This window comes from Morchella importuna (assembly GCF_003444635.1).
Source record: "Morchella importuna strain M04M26 chromosome Unknown Morimp01GS003, whole genome shotgun sequence".
In the NCBI taxonomy this organism is placed as follows: domain Eukaryota; kingdom Fungi; phylum Ascomycota; class Pezizomycetes; order Pezizales; family Morchellaceae; genus Morchella; species Morchella importuna.
The window spans coordinates 1,448,204-1,468,937 of record NW_025763400.1 but is presented as its reverse complement, the minus strand read 5'-3'; the positions used below and the strand labels follow the sequence as shown (position 1 = coordinate 1,468,937).

General features: G+C 49.7%; 7 protein-coding genes across 7 annotated transcripts; 1 reads left to right on the top strand and 6 right to left on the bottom strand.

Annotated features, from left to right (window-relative positions):
* Window positions 1-1,366: 1,366 nt before the first annotated feature.
* On the top strand, window positions 1,367-1,793 carry LAJ45_01902 (uncharacterized protein; the record flags this gene model as incomplete). The annotated part of the gene is made up of 3 exons (XM_046111494.1): window positions 1,367-1,392; window positions 1,460-1,568; window positions 1,635-1,793. The coding sequence occupies 3 exons, from the start codon at window positions 1,367-1,369 to the stop codon at window positions 1,791-1,793; spliced, it is 294 nt and encodes a 97-aa protein (XP_045975438.1).
* Window positions 1,794-2,544: 751 nt separating this feature from the next.
* On the bottom strand, window positions 2,545-3,886 carry LAJ45_01901 (uncharacterized protein; the record flags this gene model as incomplete). Its single annotated transcript, XM_046111493.1, has 7 exons — window positions 2,545-2,576; window positions 2,658-3,118; window positions 3,177-3,229; window positions 3,359-3,448; window positions 3,546-3,661; window positions 3,713-3,731; window positions 3,824-3,886. The coding sequence occupies 7 exons, from the start codon at window positions 3,884-3,886 to the stop codon at window positions 2,545-2,547; spliced, it is 834 nt and encodes a 277-aa protein (XP_045975437.1).
* A 580-nt stretch (window positions 3,887-4,466) lies between these two features.
* Window positions 4,467-6,341, bottom strand: LAJ45_01900 (uncharacterized protein; the record flags this gene model as incomplete). Its single annotated transcript, XM_046111492.1, has 2 exons — window positions 5,657-5,702; window positions 5,752-6,341. The coding sequence occupies 2 exons, from the start codon at window positions 6,339-6,341 to the stop codon at window positions 5,657-5,659; spliced, it is 636 nt and encodes a 211-aa protein (XP_045975436.1).
* A 1,468-nt stretch (window positions 6,342-7,809) lies between these two features.
* Window positions 7,810-9,426, bottom strand: LAJ45_01899 (uncharacterized protein; the record flags this gene model as incomplete). Its single annotated transcript, XM_046111491.1, has 5 exons — window positions 7,810-8,342; window positions 8,423-8,498; window positions 8,585-8,945; window positions 9,017-9,144; window positions 9,214-9,426. 5 exons carry the CDS (start codon window positions 9,424-9,426, stop codon window positions 7,810-7,812), a joined length of 1,311 nt encoding a protein of 436 aa, XP_045975435.1.
* A 475-nt stretch (window positions 9,427-9,901) lies between these two features.
* LAJ45_01898 (uncharacterized protein) lies at window positions 9,902-12,098 on the bottom strand (the record flags this gene model as incomplete). The annotated part of the gene is made up of 4 exons (XM_046111490.1): window positions 9,902-9,960; window positions 10,036-11,645; window positions 11,703-11,867; window positions 11,935-12,098. 4 exons carry the CDS (start codon window positions 12,096-12,098, stop codon window positions 9,902-9,904), a joined length of 1,998 nt encoding a protein of 665 aa, XP_045975434.1.
* A 1,570-nt stretch (window positions 12,099-13,668) lies between these two features.
* On the bottom strand, window positions 13,669-16,762 carry LAJ45_01897 (uncharacterized protein; the record flags this gene model as incomplete). The annotated part of the gene is made up of 11 exons (XM_046111489.1): window positions 13,669-13,996; window positions 14,053-14,320; window positions 14,389-14,843; window positions 14,900-15,065; window positions 15,126-15,317; window positions 15,390-16,100; window positions 16,236-16,283; window positions 16,337-16,465; window positions 16,537-16,557; window positions 16,616-16,660; window positions 16,720-16,762. 11 exons carry the CDS (start codon window positions 16,760-16,762, stop codon window positions 13,669-13,671), a joined length of 2,406 nt encoding a protein of 801 aa, XP_045975433.1.
* Window positions 16,763-17,600: 838 nt separating this feature from the next.
* Window positions 17,601-19,986, bottom strand: LAJ45_01896 (uncharacterized protein; the record flags this gene model as incomplete). Its single annotated transcript, XM_046111488.1, has 5 exons — window positions 17,601-18,382; window positions 18,439-19,282; window positions 19,335-19,613; window positions 19,687-19,819; window positions 19,916-19,986. 5 exons carry the CDS (start codon window positions 19,984-19,986, stop codon window positions 17,601-17,603), a joined length of 2,109 nt encoding a protein of 702 aa, XP_045975432.1.
* Window positions 19,987-20,734: the final 748 nt, after the last annotated feature.

Here is a 20,734-nt window from a genome sequence, read left to right as displayed (position 1 = left end):
TTTTTGTTTGCTCGACCTCTTCATTTTAGATCACAGTAGAAGTACATGTACTCTAGTGAGAAACCACGCTAGAATCCGCAACGGACCGGACCGCCAGTGGAAGAAGCTTTGCCTGGCGAGGCAAAGTTCATGACGGATAGATACAGGGTTAGGTGAACCCTTTTTTTTTCTCCCTCTCTCTCCACATGACGCTCTACCCTTCTAGGCAAAGTTGGCTTCCATAGCAGCTAACCTAACCTCATGTGCAGTACCGGTATTTTAGAGTAGAGTAGAGAGTACAGTGTGAGTCTACTCGACGATGCGCAAATAGGTGATCTGATACTTGCATGTGTGTGTGGATATTTATACATGTATGTATGTAGTTACTCCGCGGTGTATCTGTTTTTTTATATGATGTTTCACGGTCTCGATTAGAGTTTTTCCCCTCATGAGAGGTTTGCTTCTTAGCAGTCCCTGTGCAGCATGTGTGAAACAAGCGAGCATCATCCGACTTCTAGCTTACGGGGATTTTTCATTTCGTTTCTCTGCGTCAAACTAGTCTCTAGCGACTCGACTATTAGCAATAGCGAGTGTCTGGACCGCACTTGGTGCCGGCCCCCCCGGGGGGGGGGGGGGGGTTGTTGCGGCGTTGGTTAGAGTCGGTAGAGTACAATGATCTCAGGCAAGGATCCCATCCATTACCTAAAAAGCCACTCCCTTTGAAACACCGTTTTTTTTTTTTCTTTCCCAAATACCAGATGAAGCCTCCGGTGTGATGGGGGCAATCTATGTGAGAACAGCATCTCTCCACCAGGATGCAGGGGCAATGGGGGGAGGGAAGTATTGTATGTTGAACGTAGACCTTCGCATGCACCACTCTCCCATCCCCCCCCCCCCCATATCGGCCAGACCAGGGGCTTGGCTGGCCATCACATCGAATCACTCGACCAGATCTTTCGAGATCGGGCCTGACCTGACCGGACTGCACCAAATGCACTTACCGGAGGGAGATCCCCCCTCCACAATGAGACACTTTTCGGAAATAAGCTTTTTTTTCTTTCCTGTCCGTCCCTTCCTCTTCCTCCCCCGCGCCCCGCAAACCACGCGAACATACATCCACGTGACCTCTAATCTCCAGGGTCCAAACACGCCGGGGATGGGAGCCTCGGTGTGGCGAAACTTGGCGCCCGACAGCAGCCACACTTCTCATCCATCTCTCTCACTCTCTTGCTCCCGACCGACCCAACGACCCAACCAACGTCAGCACTTACCTTTTCCTTGAAATATTTCCCGATCTTCCGCTCCCACTCCTATAGCTCTTCCCTTCCCTCTCTTCTCCTCCCCCGCCACGGAAGAAAAAAAAAAAACAACGACGACGATAACAATCATGTCTGAAGCTTACGAACGAGAAAGGTTGACCTGACCCCTCTAGCTGTCCATTGTAACTGCCGTCGGCTAACCTCGCAAAAAAAAAAAAAAGGCAAAACAACGCCCGCCTGGACGAACTAGCCTCCAAAGTCACCTCCCTGCGCGACGTCACAATAAACATCTACGACAACGCCCGCGACCAGCACATTATCGATGACTCTGTACGCCTCCCTCCCCTTGCTTCCCCGGCAAACAGAGCAAGACTAACGGGAATGGGGGTGCTATAGAGCGATCTATTCGACAACTTCAGCTCCAGCCTAAAGCAGTCGACAGCGCGCATCACGCGCATGGCCTCCAGCGGGACAAAGTCGCAGACGCTGAAGATGGCGGCGGTCGCCACGGGGACGATAGTGATGCTGTATCTGGTCTGGGGCTGGTTCTTCTGAACGGAGCGCACGCAATATGGCGGGGGAGAGAGTGAATGGGATATATAGGGCGGGGAAGCTTAAAGGAGATAGCTACTGTGATGTAGTGATGGGCATAAAGATAAAGGGCCCATAAGGTGGGGGACTTCGGGGCTTCGGGGCTTCGGGGATCGGCCGGGGGGAAGGAGGTACTACATGTATGCACGGCCGCTAGCTAGCTGGGAATCTTTGTGGCAGGGTAATCTCGGGTGTCTTGAGAAAGACTCTTGAGCAGAGTAGGTCCTCCCGGCCTCTAAATTGGGTGGGGTGATGATGTGTGTAGCTGCACATTGGGTGTTTTTAAATTTCGGAGTCCGTCAGTTTTTAGTTTTTTTCTTCTTTTCTGCTCGGTCATAATAAAGTATATTTTATGTATTTGTCAAAGGCCCTACTGGTCTTCTTGTACATTTGATTCTCACTTGCTATCAATTTCACACCATCTGTCACTCGGTCTTTTAAAGTGTGGCTGGGGCGGTTTTACCACTTTTACTTTTCCCAGATCAAAACCTTATTAAAGCTGTAATATTCGCCCCCACCTTTTGGAAACGTATATATATTTATGGGCTTCACTTCTGAATATTTTATCATCGACCCACTTCAGCAAAAAACCACAAACAACTATGCCTCGGTTGCTTTTTTGTTCTAGATATCACAACTTCACACTTACGCTCCACATGCATTTCCAATTGGAAAAAAGAAGAACCCCACATTATACACAACCTCCAAGTCCCGCTTACCTCTGCGCACCCCTTCCACCACCGATATCTACCCAGCCCAATTCATTAGCACCTTCCTCTCACCCATAAAAGAGCCTATCCAAAAAGAAAAGAAAAGAAAAAAACCCACCTTGTCCCAACCTGTAGCTGCCAATCTTGTCCCAGTCAATCTTCTGCCTCGTGATCGGCAGCTGCCTCCTCAAGCTCTTAAACGCGCCCTCACTCAGCGCGCCAAACGCGCGGTTCAGGTCCTCCTGGTACTTCTTCTCAATCCCGGCGATCGTCTTGACAATCTCGGCGGCGGAGCCGGAGCTCAGTGAGACCTGCACGGGCTTGTTGGTGAGGAGACGCACGTTGCCGTCCTCGTAGTAGTGCACGTCGACCTGGATGTTCCCGGTGAGGCTGTTGTCGGCCGGGTTGAAGACGTAGGTGCTGCGCCAGCGGCCGTTCCAGTAGTTGGAGGGGCTGTACTTGTTGCCGACGATGACGAGGGCGATGCTTGAGTCGTCGGAGCAGGGGTTGACGCTGAAGGCGGGGAGGGAGGGGTAGTGTTCTTTGACGTGGGGCTCGACCTCGCGGAGGATGGACTTTCTGCGGGGGATGTTAACTCCTCTATCCTTGTTACTTCTTGTGGCTGAAGGAGTGCTACATCAAATCGGCATTCAGGGACTCCAGAACATAAGACTGCACATTCAAAGCTTTCTACACCCCAACCCATCCACACCCTATTAGCACAACCCTCCAACCCTCCAATTCTCCAACTCCCTAACCCCCCCTCCATCTCACCCCCCTCATCTCGTCCCCCCCCCCCCGGGGAAATCATGTCCATACCTGCTTCACATGGTCAAACTCAAACGAGTTCTGAGAGCCCACATCGAAATACCGGCCGTCCGGCAGCTCATTGTACTCGCTGACGATAACCTATCACACCCACCACCCAACTCACTCGTCAGTCTCTGAAATTCCCATTCACAACCCACACACACAAATCCACACCCCCAGATGATGCAAAACTAACCTGCTGGCTACCACCAGGAAGCTTCGTGCACAGCAGCTGCTCCTTGTTGTAGCGCTCCACGGCCGGCGGGATGGCGTCGAGCACGTCCTTGTCGTCGCCGACGAGGGCTTTGATGTCTGCTGCTTGTTAGTTGTCTGTGTTCTGGTTGATGCTGGGAGGGGAGGTACCGGTGATTACGTCTTGGAGCTAGAGATGGGGATGGGGGTGTTAGCTAGCTATCTCTATCTGTATAAGATGGGATGGGTTGTGTGGGGAGGAGGAGGAGAGGGGGAACACACCTCGCCGGGGGGAGCATCGAGGATGAAGTTTGAGGTGGTCTCAATTGTCTCTGCGTCTGGCATTGTATTTCTTGATGGGGTGTTTTTTGTTTTTTTGTGAGAGGTTGTAGGATAGTGGGGATGATGGCGGATGGGGGGAGCTGTGGTGGTTTGTGGGAGGGGGACGAGAGGTAACTGTCGAGTGAGAGCCAGCCCCACTACGCATGCATGGGATGCTTGGCAACAACACAGCAGCAACAGGGGTTGTTTGGTAGAGCTCTGGAGTAAGCTAAGGTAAGGGTTTGTTTCTAGCTGCTAAGTGAGGCTAATGATAATAATACGTTTTATGTGAGGTCCCCCCGCCATGCTAACACCCAGATGCGCCCCGTAGTAAATAATAGTTTTTACAATCGTATGCAAAAAACTGCAAATAAAGGAAAAAAAGAAGCAAAAACTCCACCCCATATCAGTATCATATGTATATAACTAGGCCCAAAGCAAGCTCCATACACCCCCCCCTCCCCATTGCTCTCCAGCAACACAACCCGCCCTACAACGCCAATACAGCACCATACAAGTACCCAAAGACTTGGGACTTAAGACCAGCCGTCATGCCACTGCCACCAATATCAATATCCATGTCCCCCCCCCCCCCCCCCCACCGTTACTGTGTCTCAAAACTCAAATCCCCATACCCATAACTCGAAAACTGCGACAGCGGCGGCGGCATCGGGAACGTCTCCATCAACTCACTCGGCAGCAACTGGCTCGTCGCAATCGTAATATCCTCCTCGTCGTCCTCATCCGGGATACGGAACTTGTACTCCCCCTTCCTCTCCCTCCCCTTCGTTGTCTCGAGGAGGAGCTGCGTCGGCGTCGCCTCTCCATCACCGGGTTCGGGGAGGAATTGAGAAGGCACCTTATCATCCCCCTCATCCTCACCCTCCTCAACATCAGCATCATCCTTCAAGAGACTCTCCCCCTCCCCCAACTGCACAATCTCCGGCGCCACCCACTGCGACGGGTCTCCAGACACGGACACGGGATACCCCCTCCTCCTCTGCAGCGCCTCGGGCCCCCACTGCGGAGCCTGCGTGTTGGTGCCCCAGCAGCTCGACGGCAGCTGCTGCGTGCGGTACGGTTTATAGTGCGGTGCGTCTTCTTCGTCGGGATCGGGATCTTCCTCGCTGGCGGTGTCGTCGACTGCGTCTACTCCAGGGGGTGGTGGTGATTCGGCGGGTGCGTTGCCGTCGGGGGTGTTGTCGCGGAAGCGGTGCGGCGGGGGATACGTCATGCTGTGGAAGGAGCCCTGCGACTCTTCTTGGGCTGCGGCGGCGGTGCGGGTGGGGTCTTGTGACTCGGGGGCTTGCTGTGATTCGAAGCCTTCAGTGTCCGGCTCGTTGTAGGTGAGGTCGACGCGGGAGGTCTCGGTCTCTGTCTCTGTCTCCTGCTCATTCCCGGGCTTGACTGCGGGCTTCTGTGACTCGGGGAGGAGCACGGTGGCGATGCTGTCTTGCGTCTCGGTGTCGGTGTCGGTGTCGGTGTCGGTGTCGGTGCTGGCCCGGTGCTGGGTCTGTGTGGCCTGCGTGGACAGTGGGGCGTCTTCTTCGACTTCCCACCATTGGCTGCTGTTGATGGTCTTGTCTCTGTTGACCGGTGCTGCTGTGTCTGGGGCTGGGATTGCAGCTTCCGGGGGTGGCTCCTTCTCCCCCGCAGGTTCCTGGGGCTTCGTAGTATCATCCTCTTCCTCCTCCCTTGGCCGCTTCGGTCCCGTCGCAAACAACCTCCTCCCCGTCCTCCCACCCATCAACCCACACCCCCCCCCCTCCGCCGCCGCCCCTATATCCACACCCTTCAGCGGCGACCTCCCCCCTCGCCTCCCCGTCGGCGAAAACATCTGCTGCACCTGCATCCCCGGCTGGTGCTGACTCGGCGAAAACGGCGAAAACGGCGTCACCGGCGGCGACTTTGAGTCTGGGATCTCCAGCACCTTGCGTCTTTTCGGCGTCACGGGCGGCGGCGGCATTGCAGCCCGTGAGCTCACTGACGCCTGGGACCCTACCCCGCCCACCACGTCGTCGTCGTCGGCGGAGGGGAGGGGTGGCGGCGAGGATAGTGGGCTGGAGTATGCATCGTCGTTGTTGGTGGTGGTGTTGTAGAACCCCGGCGACTGCGTGCTCTGGCCAAACTGCGTCTCCGGCACCTCGACCTCCTCCCGCGGGAGTCGCCCCCGGCGCTTCGCCCTGTGCTGCTGCTGCGGTGGTGCGCGGGGAGTAGTGGTATCAGTGGTGTCGCCGGTGGCGGGGGCGGGGGAGTCTTTTGCGAAACCAAACGATGCAAGACCGACCTGCCGGAGCTGCTGCTGCTGCTGCTGATCGGCGGTGGGTGTGCGGGGCTTGTGGCGGCGCACGGATTTGACGCCCGCGGAGGCGCTGGCGAGGCGCGTTTGGGCGAGGGATTGGCGGTGCTGGCGGGCGCGGGTGCTGGCGGGGGTGGACACGGCGGTGGGGGCGGGTTTGGGTTTGGGTGTCTTGGTCATGGCTGGCGGGGGTGGTGTGCGGGAGGGAGGGCGGTAGTGCAGCAGAGGGTGTGTTCGGGAGAGAGCTGTTGGCTGTTGGCTGATCGGTAGCTGTGTGTCTGCTCGCTCGCCTTCTTCCCAATCCGCCCAGCAACCAACCCCGGTCCGTGCATGCATGCAGCCCCGGGGGGAAGGTTTCAGTGCAAAACACACACAAACTCCTTGAACCCGGCCGCAGATCGTGCCCAGTCAAGTTGGCCTTGGAGGCAGTACTGCTGCAGAAATAGAACATTGAATCAAAACCGGGGATCACACTGCACCTCTCGCCTGAGTGAGTGATGACCCGCCGCCATGTACTCTAGAGCCCGCACGGGCTATGCGTGACTCACGATTCACGAATAGGCACGACAGCACAGGATAACCTCCCCCGGCCGCGGTGCAGCAAGGGAGGACGGGACGGGCTGTTTGAAATCGGGCTACAGGAGGGTGGGGCCCGGGTGTGTTTGGGATCGGTGGGCCATGACCGGGTATCTGGATTTCGAGGCAGGGCGTGTGTGTGCGGGACGTGGTACAGCATGGTGGTATGTGCTCTATGTTGGGAGGGCGAGTGATGGATCGTGATGGTGGGATATCGATCAGTATCGGAGTTTGGGTTGGATGGCTTGGTGATGTGGGGGAGGAGAGGGGGAGTTTGTGTATTTTGATCGATCGTTTCCTGAGAAGATAGAGCCCCCCCTCTTCTTCTTCTTCTTCTTCTTTCGTGGAGTCCATCAGCAGTAGATAGCCTTTTTGGTAACAGATAAAAATCCCACCCGATGTTTATCTCAGCCATTCTTAGCACATTGCCCCCCACTCCTTAAGTTGCTCACGCTTATTCTACAATGCCTGGAAATGTGCAAATATACATGTATGTAGGTATTATTAGATAAGACTTAATAAATGTTAAGTATATACCCCCGATAACACCGCCGCCGCCAAGAGACAAAAAAGCACATTTCAATCATTGACCCCTGTTATATCGAATAGTAGAACATTTGCATCTGATGTCAATCCTAGTTATAGGGGTATTGGGTAGAAAAACCTATCCCCTGTGGAGCTTTAAATGAAAAAAAGTGGGGTCATGGGAGGGAATTGTGGAAGTAAGTGCAGCAGCCCTCTAGTGCTTGCTTCTGGGCACCATCAAAGCTTAAGTTGAATGACAACCTATGGTAAGATGGGAGTCTTTCCATGAGAGTAACGAAATACAAGATTTAACATGACGATTCTCTTATTTCCTTTTAGCGAGTGAGGGTAATCTCGCGTTGTTGCATGCGCAGTAACTCGACTTTGAATCACAGGATATCACTCATTGCTCAATATGGTCAACCACAAATCAACCTCGATTGATTGATTGATTGATTGATTGATTGATACTTCACTCGTGTATGCAACACGACAACTACATATATAGCAAAATCTAAGAACATACAACCTCTACTCTATAAAAACTCTAGTCAATATAATGCCCGACGAACCCACACGCCGCCACCAACATCGCACAACAACCCAACAACAAACTCTCCCTCTCCACCCGCCCCACCGCCCCCAACGCCGCCACCACCACCACATTCAGCGGAATCCGCAACACGCCATACACTCCCGCGCGCTGCGCATCGCCCACAATGCGGCCCTTCAGCACGCCCATCGCGGGGAAATACATGCCCACGCACGCCTCAAACACGCAGAACGCATAGAAGACCGCATACTCGCTCCGCGCATACACGGCCGTGTACAGCGCCGCCGCGGCCGCCGCAAACACCCACACGAGCAGCCGCGGGTGCCCGATCACCCGCCCGGCGAGCAGGTTGAAGAGGTACGAGCCGAGCATCATGGACGCCATGAAGTTGGCAAAGATGATGCCGTAGGGGAGTGTGTCGCCGCGGGGGTTGACGGCCTGCAGGGAGGGCGACCAGAGGAAGACGAAGATATACATGGAGGCCTCGAGACAGCAGGATGCGGCCACGAGGGCGAGGATGCGCTTGTCTGTGTATTGGTGGCTTGTGTGTGAGCTATTTCTTCCTGTGTCCTATAAAATCGGGAGCTGAGCTGTGTAAGAAGCATACCGTTGAAAACCACAGAGAGTGCATTCCTTGATACGGCACTCCCGGGGGTGCTTGATTTCGAACCATAATTCTCGTTCTATCCACTCCCATTAGCCCGCTGAAACTCCCACCCTCACCACCACCTTGTGATATCCAGAAAGGAGGAGGAAGCTCTAAACCCACCCAAGTCACCAACATAACCACAAACGCAACCGCCAGCAACACACACGCCGCCATAAACGGGCTCTCCCTCGTCCCCGTCACGCCCACCAGCCACTCACTCGACACTCCCGCCGCAATCGCCACCACCGAGTTCGCCGCCGTCAGCACGCCAAACAATCGGCTGAGCGCACCCCCATGGGCGAGCCCCCGGGAATGGAACTCTGTCACCATCCACGACTCGAAGCAGCTGTACAGGATGGACGTCGACACGCCGCCGAGCAGCCGGCCGCCATACAGCACCGCCGTGGACCGGTACAGCGTGGAGAGGCACGAGAGCGTGTAGGCAACGCAGTACGTGAGGCACATCAGCCGTCTCCCGAGTCTAGCATCTCCTTGTGAGTTGAGATAACTCATGATCACTCCACCAGATTATATAATTAAAAAAAAACCGACCTATCCGCCAAGCTGCCGACGAAATACGCGCTCACGGCGCCGGACAGAAATCCCGCTGTAAAGAAGCTGGCCACCGTCTCCTCCGAGAATCCCATCTGCTCGCGATATAAAGCATAGATGTGCGCCCCCTTCACAACATCACCAGAATCATTAGTTTGTGTGTTTTCAACGACGGAAGCTCAAGAATTTGGCCAGACCTGAAGCCAGTCCGCGCCCATCGTCAGGGCATAGACCACAAGATAAAGTCGTGCGAATTTCGATGTCGCATCCTTCAACGTGGCCACTACTCCAGCGTCAGAAGCGCCCACTACAATTCGATCTGAATCCTTGACGTCTTTCGAGCGCTGTTGGAAAAAGAGAAAGCTACACGCCACCCCCAGCGTTATGAAGTTAGTCGTATAAAATATCATTGGGAGTTTCTCTCTAAATAATTATAAAGAAGTATGCAAGTATGGTGGATGAGAGTCAAGTGACACTGCAATAATATATGCGATTTGATAAACTTAGCTCAAACCCTTGTAACTACACGTACTGATATGCAGTACTGCACAAATATAAAGTACCAGGGGGAACCAAAAGAAATTCAGTAGGGCATTCACAAGAATAATTAATCTAGGTAACAGCCTAAACAGAAGATTCTTGTATACTTATTCTGCCATTATGAACGCGAGAATTTGTTGTGGGCAAAGAGCAATTTTTCAATGACATTACTGTAGTACAAAGCGCTAGACACGATAGATTCTGTTGACCCTCATGTAATTCACCGAATGCACATGGAAAAAAAAAAAAAACCTTGAAAGAGAAAAAATGAATAAACCACGCTTTTTTGTACATGGAGGATCACAAACAACGCCTGGCATTTCTAAATCCAAACATGATATGCGTTTACAACTCGTCATGAGTGCTTGGTTCTTCATCACCAGCACCACCAGCACCAGCATACACTATTAGAAAGAAAAAAAACGTTAGTTAACCAATTCCGCAAATAAACTTAACTTTGGAGACAGAATATAACTTACTCTTGCTAGTGATGGGGTAGGCGACCTGGCTGAGCTTCTCCTTCTGCTCATCAAAGTCTTCTGTGGTGGCGGTGGCAGCGTTCTCCTCAAGCCACTCAGTGGTCTCCTTAACGGCAGACAAAAGAGTCTCCTTGTCGTCCTCGTCAAGCTTGCCACCGAGACCCTCGTCATCGTTGACCTGGTTCTTCAAAGAGAAAGCGTAGTTCTCGAGACCATTCCTGGCCTCAATTCTCTCTCTGTTGGCCTTGTCCTCGTCGGCGAATTTCTCGGCTTCGGCAACCATGCGGTCAATCTCTTCTTGGCTCAATCGGCCGCGTTCGTTGGTAATGGTGATGCTCTCAGCCTTTCCGGTGGCCTTGTCAGAAGCTGAAACCTTGAGGATACCATTGGCATCGAGTTCGAAAGAGACCTCGATTTGAGGAACACCACGGGGAGCCGGGGGAATTCCAGTGAGCTCAAACTTGCCCAAAAGGTTGTTGTCCTTGGTCATAGAACGTTCACCCTCAAAGACCTGGATCAAGACTACGGGCTGGTTATCGGCAGCAGTGGAGAAGATCTGAGACTTGCGAGTAGGAATAATAGTGTTGCGAGTGATGAGCTTGGTCATGACACCACCGGTGGTTTCGATACCAAGAGTCAATGGGTTGACATCCATAAGAACGATCTCATCGGTTCCCTCCTCTCCAGACAAGACACCTCCCTGAACAGCGGCACCATAGGCAACGGCCTCATCAGGGTTGATACCCTTGGAGGCTTGCTTTCCAAAGTACTCCTCCAAGAGGGCCTGAACCTTGGGAATACGGGTAGATCCACCAACAAGGACGATGTCATCAACTTCACCCTTCTTGACCTTGGCGTCCTTGAGGACCTGCTCAACAGGCTTGAGAGTCTTCTTGAACAAATCGAGATTGAGCTCTTCGAACTTAGCCCGGGTAAGGGTCTCAGAGAAGTCCTTGCCTTCATGGAAAGCTTCGATTTCAACGCGGACAGACATCTGGGAAGAAAGAGTACGCTTGGCCTTCTCAACCTCACGCTTCAGCTTACCCATAGTCTTGAGGTCCTTGGTGATCTCAACACCGTGCTTCTTGTTGTAAATCTTGGTAAAGTGCTGAATCACACGGTGGTCGAAATCCTCTCCTCCGAGATGGGTATCACCAGCGGTAGCCAAGACCTCGAAAACACCCTGATCGATAGACAAGAGGGAAACATCGAAGGTACCACCACCAAGATCGTAGACAATGATTTGACGCTCACCACCTTGCTTATCAAGTCCATAGGCGATGGCGGCAGCGGTGGGCTCGTTAACGACACGAAGAACGTTAAGACCGGCGATAGCGCCTGCATCCTTGGTGGCTTGACGCTGGGCGTCGTTGAAGTAAGCCGGGACAGTGACGACGGCGTGAGTGACAGTCTTCATGAGGTATCCCTCAGCAATCTCCTTCATCTTTCCAAGGATCATGGCTGAGATTTCTTCAGGAGTGAAGATTCTCTCGGCTCCATTAACTTTGACCTCAACGACAGGGTTTCCATTCTTGTTGATGACATTGAAGGGGAAGTGCTTGATGTCAGTCTGAACATCCTTGTCATTGAACCTTCGTCCAATAAGACGCCTAGAAAACGATATTAGCTTCAATGGTAAATGATTTGAGTTCTAGAGAGCAACATACTTGACATCAAATATGGTGTTGGTGGGGTTGGCCGCATATTGGTTCTTAGCGGCGTCACCAACCAAACGTTCATCATCGGTGAAGGCGACATATGATGGAGTGATACGGTTTCCCTGATCGTTTACCAAAATCTCGACACGCCCAGACTTCATTACACCAACACAACTAATTACCAGATAGTAAAGTTAGATCAAGTTCCTCTCCGAAAGATTTCATACAGATCTGTACTTACGAGTAAGTAGTTCCCAAATCAATACCAATGACGGTACCATAGTTCTCAGCTTCACTGTCTGAGGCTGCCGATGCTGGTGACAAGAATAGAAGAGGTGCGAGGAAAATGAAAAAAAGGTAGAGGACCGTGGTCCATGCTACCGATTTGCCCTTATTGTCGATCATTGGGGCGACGACCGTTTTATAGAGAACGTAGGTTGTGGAATTACAAACCAATCAAGGTTGTTTATAGATCTGAAGGAAAATTTATCTAGTGTTGTGTAGAAAGCGTGATGGTTGAGGAAAGGAATTGTGCGGGGTGGAAGAGAAGATGGATTCCTTTATAACAGTTCTGGGAGAAAAAGCCACCTTTCGCAGTTGAGGACACTTTTCAAACTTCCAGGTTCCTCGAGCTTTGTGCCTACGGCGGTTTCCTAAGCTTAGTCACACACATACCCTGCCGCAGCCGCCCCCCCAGGATCTGCGCCAAGTCAGGGGAAAGAACACGGTGGTAACTTAGGGCTAGAGGTGCAGCCATGCTGCTGCATAGTGGCATTGCACACACCTTAACTGAACACACGAGCTGCCGAAGTTTCTAGTCCTCGTTTATGCTTCTTTTTTTTTTCTTTTGAGGAAGAGGGGCGCAATTGAGCCACCGCGAGATGACTGTCTACACTCCCACGAAGAACCCGGCAATTAGACTTGCCTTCGCCTTCGACTTGCATTAAAATCTAGGAGTTAAGAACCAGTAGAGTAGATACATTTGTTCTTAGTATATGTATCTACCTACATGTAGTACTTATATGTAGATACACCGGTACTACTATTGGGTACTTCTGTAGTGCTATTTGTAAAAGGCTTGTGGCTAGTGCCTGCAAAGAAATCGGTGCCACAATAAAGAAACTACACTGATTGGATAAAAGGCTTCAGGCATCATCTAAGACTAAGACCAGGTCGGTGGTAACGGTCTGTAGGTACATAAGAGTTTACTATATCGATACCTTGGGTGAAACCAAGGCCTGAGCCGCCAACCACTTCAACCCCGGCCGGCCTGCAGGATGTCTCCGTGTAGATGTGGATGTGTTATGATGAAGGATGTCATATATGCACTTTCAGAAATATAGGGTGTTTCAGTATCTAGTACTAGACTCATTAATTACACCCAGTTTCAACGTGAGTGAGTAAAGGTTTAATGTACCCTTTAGATATGAGGGTTGAGTATCTTCTACTATAATCACCACTTGTTAGTTCAAGAAGGCCCCACAACGGCCGAACACACCGGACAATAGGCTGTTAATACATGTATGTAGAGTAGGACTGTGTGGATACTAGAGGGTACCTACATGTACATACATGCATGTAACCCTCAGATATGAGAAATATATTAAACCCAAGGGTATTTTACACCCACTTCTTATTAGGGCCCGTTCGGTTGCGCCCAAACATCGTGCTATTTGACCTAAAAAGGAATATTCGTTACTAGATATGTTAAGACCCTCTTCCTATTAGGCCAAATATCACGATATTTGGGTGCAACCGAACGGGCCCTAAGTGCAGATTGAACCTTTGCTCTTATTATTTATTTGTCATCTATTGCCACTCGATATCGAGTCATAAGAAATGGGCATCGTCAATCGATGACTGTACAAAGTATATGGTATCCAACTGAAGGGACAACTTGGTGAATTTTCTTCAGCAGTATTATCCTAAATGCGTGAAAAAATTAATTAGGCGACGTGGCTGTCCAACTAGTCTACTATTCAACAATTCCGGCGGCAACAGTTTGTCCACCGCTTCGCAATACCACCCTGTAGCCCGCCTCCAATGGGATAGGGTTACCCATAAGCTCTACCTTTACAGTCGCCAGTGACCCAGCGGTGATATGCCTTGGCTTTTTCTTTAGAACAACACCAGTTGCTTTATCTAGCGTTGAGAGAAGATAAACAACTTTTCCTGGCGCGTGAAGCCGTCCCCTGTGAACATCAACCATCATGGGTGTAAGTCCTTCGAAGGCAAGTATTTTTATCGTGAATGAACTTTGGGGAGTAACACGATTTGTTGGATCGCAGAGAATATCACCCTCCCTGTGAAACCCGTCATCATATGTTCATACAAGCACTTAAATGTATTGTGGTTATACCTTAAATGTACCATATCGATATTTGATAGGTGAATAACAACATTGTGACCAGCAACCGCCCAATCAGTGGGTTCTTCATCAACTTCGATTGCCTTGATAATTCCACTTTCACCACTAGGTATGGCAATGATGTTATCCCCAACCTGAAGACTCCCGGCCTCTATTCGGCCAGAAATAGAGACTGGGTTCATAATTCCACCTTTGAAAACATCCGAGATTGTAAGTCGTAATGGCTTTTCAATTGCGCGTGTTAGGGGTTTCGTTTTTTCTATGCGTACCAAAATGATAAAATTAGCGTGATGGTTAGATAGGTATAGTTAAGCGTGGATACTCTACCAAGTTCTTCTACTAATGTTGGCCCGGAGTACCAAGGAATGAGGCCAGATTTCGGCTTCTTCACGATATTTCCACCTGTCAATCCGCTACAAGGTATGAAGCTGATATTTTTTGAGGCAAACCCAGCTTGTGTAAGGAATTGGGTCATCTGCTGCTCGATCTCTTCGAATCGCTCATGAGACCATTCTACCGAGTCAAGTTTATTTACGGCTACGATTATCCGTTGAACACCCATACTTCTGACGAGTAGTGTATGCTCCTTGGTTTGCCCCCTCAAATGGAACCCAGCTTCAAAGGCCCCAGTTGAAGAATCAATAACAAGCACTGCAAAGTCGGCTTGGGATGCACCAGCAATCATGTTTGGGATAAAATCGCGATGACCCGGGGCATCTAAGATCGTAAACCGAGCCTTTTCAGTCTCAAATTTGTTCACGGCAATATCCATTGTAACCCCCCTGGCAGGAAGCCAAAGTTAGCGTTCAATATATTTCAGGACATAGAGCTACGATACCTGCTTCGTTCCTCTTCTGTTTGGTCCAGCACCCAAGCGAGTGCAAAGGATGATTTCCCTATCTTCTCTGCCTCCTGTTTAAACCTTTCAACTGTTCGTTGATCCACTACACCAGTGTCTAAAAGGAGTCTCCCCATGAGAGTACTCTTCCCAGCATCGACATGCCCTATGATACGATAAACATAAGTCATTTCGTTCTCGAGTTCCATGGGCGGAGGTCACAGACCTATCACTACAAAGTTTGCGTTTTCTTTCGCCGTTGAATTTTTATATTCTTGAAGAACATCGATCTTTTTTCGCTGCTTCACAGGTGCATTGTCAATATTAATTGCTTGTATGGCTGCTTCAACTTTCTTCAGCGCTTTGGCATCTGCCAAGGCTTTTGGGTCATTCTTAGAAGCGGCCTTTCCATTCAAGCCTAGGAGTAATATCTATGTTAGACTCTAACCTTGAATTATATTTGCTCAATTTTCAGGACAGAATTTACTACCTTTACTAGAACTTTGGGCCGCAACAACTACGTCATCCGGACTTGGTCCAGAGAATGCACTCGTAGGAGCTCCTGGTAACGAGAACATACATCTGTCAGTGACCTCAATTTCATACACTGATGCAAGCCTATCTCCAAACATGGACAGCGCAAATTTTGATGGCTCAGCTCTTAGATCTAAAGCAGGAACAGAACCCTCTTGTTCCTGGGCAGGGAAAGACCGCTCTTCTGGCTCTTTTCTTGCCGATTGGTCAAGGCTCTGGCTAGGCTGATTATGTATGGGGCTCGGTGTGAGCAGCGGCGGAGCTCTGATGTTTGGGTTTTCGGGAAAGTTCGTTGATTGAACATCAGTATCCGCTGTTACTACAGAAGATGGCGCTTGAGCAGGTGAAGGTGGTTGTTTTGCTGAGAGACGTGACAGCATAGATACCGCGGTGCTTTTTTCTCCTTCAGAGGATGTCTGCTGAAGAAGAAGCTTTTTTTGAGCATCTGCCTTTTCCTTTCTAGCCTTTGCCAATGCTGCAAGTTTCGAGGTCTTTCCCCCGGCTGGTCCACCCGAGCCTCCGAGGAGTCCGCCAAAAGGGTGCACAGGTTGGACAAAGATATACCCCTTACGATCTTCCGGAATCATCCCCCAAGGTGCATCCGCAAAAAGTCCATAAGCCACCGCAGACATCTTGGGCGCCTCGTGATTTCCGAAATAGCCTTGACCTTGACCAATCCCTTAGATGAGCTCTGAGCATCCTGTACAATCAGTGTAGGAGTGATGTACCGCTTTCAGATGGGCACCTTAACGAAGAAACAGGGCTGAAGGTAGGCAAATTGTGAACAGGGAAGTTAAACTACCTTTGCTGGCTTGGGGCTTTTTCTTTTTGGTAGGTTTTCCGTGTTGGTCTATTCAAGTAGTCAGTAATCTTGGGTTTCTGCGTTTCCGACAGATGCATTACTCAGGATATAATTAACGGTCTTTTCAACATCGAAAAAATAGTACCACAAAGACTCTTGGATTTCCTTGTCCGTTGCTACCTCATTGCCCAGTATCTCTCGTACTTTTCGCAAGCCCACGTTTAACTGATCTATGATGCACGTTAACATTAAACTCTTAGAAATGTACACCCTAGTAGTGAGAGAAAAGGAGCTATAGTACGTCTATCACTTTCGCTCATTTCTATTTTAATAATTTATTAGAAGGTTTTCAATATTCAGAGCACTTGGTAGGTACACACCACCTGAGCCATCATCGTAATCTTCGCCATCGTAGTCGTATAGTTCTGCAGCGCTATTATATTAGGAACCGCAGTTGATAGAAATTAAATTCCCAAGGGCATGCCTTCATCTAGGTCCAGATTTCTAATATTCTTGTGTCGCGACATGACGAATGATGGGTGCGGATCTTTGGGCGTATGTGTGGAGGAGATGGCGGGGTTGGTTGCAGGGTTGGTTGCAGGCTGTACCGGCAGAGGAGCTATTCGCCAAGAGCCGTTATTATCGATCAGTTATGATCCGACAGGGTAACGTAGAATCCCACTATTATTCTTCAAGCTAAAGTGATGTATTTTCGGTTGGAAATCCTAGTCCAGTGTTCCTCAGATACATGATTGGTGCTGTAAGCATTATGGATGTTGTGTAATCTTTATAATTGTTTCAAGTATGTCATATTTTTGTGACGTATATATGCCACCATGGCCGAGTGGTTTAAGGCGGCACATTTAAGTTCTTCAAAACTGAACTGTGCTATCGAAAGATGCGTGCGTTCGAACCGCACTGGTGGCAATATCTCAATTTATTTTTAACCTTGTCTTTCCAACTCTCGTTTTCATGTCGCTGTATCCGGGTATGTAGTTTTCCTCGGCAAAAAGTGCCTCAATATGGCTATCGACATCATTTACACGGGGACTTGAGGTTGAATCAAAGTTGACGGACATTATCTAGCGTTATCGATAGGCGTATGCACGGAGTCGTCATATCCTAGGATGAGCTAGGACCGGGTAACACTCACTAATAGAAATAAGTACCATATTTATTTCACCAAAGCTTTTTACGCAAATACGAAATGATTCAATATTTAAACTAAAATAGGTCCGTACAATGCAGGCTCAATCCTCAAACCAACTAACATAATAATCATTACCAAGGTCTGAAATTACCACGAAAACCCACTTCGTACCAATACATCATTAGGGAAAAAAGAAAAAGATATGTGTAGGCGATCTACAAGTCGATCAAACTCTCTTCTACTGCTTTTGGCTGTGGCTGTGGTAGTGGATTTTGAACAGGGGTAGATGCCGAGGCTTCGCTCACACCATGAGGAGGAGGATATGTATATTGTCCACCACCGGGAGGTGCATTAGACCCTTGCTGCCAAGGCACTTGTTGTTGTGAATGAGGTGAATATGGATATTGATATTGATATCCAGGCTCCTGTCCAGCTTTAGGATACTGCCAGTAAGAATTTTCTTGAGGAGGCTGTGAATTCTGCATGGGCTGTTGATGCTGTGCCGATGGCCCTGTGTGCTGCTGATGGAGAGGCTGTTGTCTCGAAATTGGTGCTGACGGAGGCTCTGAAGGCTGTTGGGTAGGAGGCACGGTGGAATCATTTTGTGGTGGGGGATTGGGATTGTCGTAACCGTTATATTGGTATGGTGCTTGGGGAGTAGATGTTTGTTGATACTGTGTTTGCGAATTTGGCTGTGGTTCGGGCTGTCCAGGAAATGACCCTTGTTTGTCGAATGTATGCGGCTGGGTATAATAGTTTTGATAGTTTGTTTGTGGAGGAGGGTAGTTATTCTGAGGAGCGGAAGAATCGCCCCTACCATAATAATTTTCGGCCGATGGCAACGTTGGGTACGCATTACTACTAGCTGGAGGCTGTTGGTATGGGGCTGGCGATGATACACCATGCCGGCCATAGGTGTAGCTGAGCCGCTCTTCTAACATCCGATCATAATAGCGGACAACTGTTCCCAGCTTTGCATGAAGATCGCACAACGCCTCTGTAGTTTTAAGACATTAATTCAGGTTAACGGTTTTGGGGTGGTGGTTATATTACCATATTTGCTCATAGTTTCACCAAATGTTCTAGCCAACTTTGGCCTTAACGTCCCAATACTTTCATACAATTCTTGGATTTGCGGTTCCCTTAAGATCGTTCCTGGTGGCTGAGTCTGCAACCGGTCCACTAGTGTTGCGAAGAGGTTGATGTTCTCAGCCTCTCCCGGACTCAACTCATGGTCAGGTCTGCGCGCTATGTTGGCTTGAAAAGCGGTGGATTTTGCAGCAGCACTGGGATTTGACCAGGCTGATTTGGCCTTCTGCTCCTCCATGTCCCTTAGGCTCGCGGCAATCGCAGCCTTTAGCTCTTCATCCTCGTCTTCTTCAGGGCGATTCCCCTCCCGGGCGTGTTGTTGAGCGGATTTTGAAGGCTGCGCCTCGGTATATGAGGCCACTGAAGTAGCTTGAGTAACCTGCTTTTGGGCCTGCAACTGCTGCTGCGAAACATAACCGGCGCTTGCTTTACCAGTAGCCTCTTCCAGCGACATTTTTAGAGCCATTTTAAGATCTTCATCGTCATCATCTTCAACCCTAGCATTTCTTGGTTGCATTGGGGCAGATTGTGCTTTGGACTTCGAAGTTGAATGCCTCTGACTATGACCTCCATGATGCTTTGGAGAACCCACAGGAGCTACGGGAGCTCGTCGTTCTGTCAGTTTTGTATGACATCCATCACAAACACGCACAGCCTGAACTATTCCAATGTGCGGTAATGGTATTGACTTTGAAGAGCAGGTTCCACAGAAGGTATTTCCACAGTTACGGCAGTGGTGCTTCCTGTTCGTGAAAGTGAACGGGGTCCGACAGCGCATGCAAACATCTGAATCGGTCCAATCAGGTGGCTGGCAAGTTTTATTAGCATCAGCCAAAATCTAACTAGATTAGACAATATACCGCTGATGAGTCTACAAAGGTCGATGAGACCTTAGTTGGGGGCGGGAAACGAAAGTTTTCTGTTTGTAGCTGACGGTATATCTGGTTTGTGTAAGATAGGTGGGGCTGCCCTTCAAAAGCAGAGGCCCAAGTTTGGATAAGCTCCAGCATTTTAGATTCCACTTTTGGGTCAATCGGGTAAGGAGCCTTCAACAGAGAAGCGAGATTATCCATAAATTCACGAGATGCAATCTCGGTGAGAAAATGAGAGCCGCCATTCTTGACACAAGTATCAGTAAGCTACGGAAGCAAGATGGTCAGTTCGTTCTAGGCTTTCTTCATTATTGATCGGAACCATTATATCAGAGCTCACGTTTAAGGCTGCTAGCTGAATATTGGGATTTTTATGCCCTATGCGTTTTCTCAACGAGCGCATAGCTTCCTTAGGCTGTACAGTCTTGCTCCGAATAATATCGGATATCTCGAGATTCAGTGCCATATCCTCCCTACACAGCTGTCAGCTTTGATGTGAAGCCTGAGACCTCGTGGTGTAAAAGAGGTTTACGGTCAAAATTGTTTAAACGATGGAGAGGGGACAATACAGGCTTGATCCGGTAGCTTTCTCGACCTGGTCATCCAGGGAGGAGTTCGAAGCTGTAAACCATGAAGCCATTACTTCGAAGGTGCTGTTACTATTACTCTTATGCAGATAGAAGGCGGAGTAGATGCTAAGTCGTCAAATAATTGCGACGTTGGATGGAAACACGCCGTAGCCTAGAGCTACGAATAAGCCTGGGAATCAAATGAATGATATATAGAGATTGCAGCTATGATGCAGCTCTTCCTCGGAAGGAGGTTGGTGAAATCTGCGGTTTGGGGAAATAGGTGGATATGAGGACGAAGCTGGTGCAGATCGCTGCTTCACCAACTTGCTTGACTGACGCCGCGTCGCCCCGCCGTTACATAAGCTATAAGAGACGTATGCCTTAGCACGTGATGACTACTACTAGTATGTAAACCCCGTTGCACTAAAGCTTGGGTTAGAGCCAAGGGTCCAGCATAAATGAAGTGAAGTGTTAGGAAGCATGAGTACGGTACATGCACCTCGGCCTATATGTACTTATTTTGGGAGCCAGTGCAAATTTAAGATCATCCATTTGGGGGTACTTGAGAGACCCCTGTTGGTAGCTCGTCGTTTAAATGAAATATTTACTCTTACATATGTACTTCTATAATACCTACATGTACTTTATCTAGGGGTACATACTAATTTTCGTTAGCAGGTAGAGTAGAGTATAATTTACTTTAGAATACATGCAGAGTACATGTACTTACTAGCTGGTAGTGTCGACCTAGCTGGGGCACCTCCGAAATCCTGTTCCGGCGGCTCCCCCACAATCACAATCCCACACTCCCCGCCA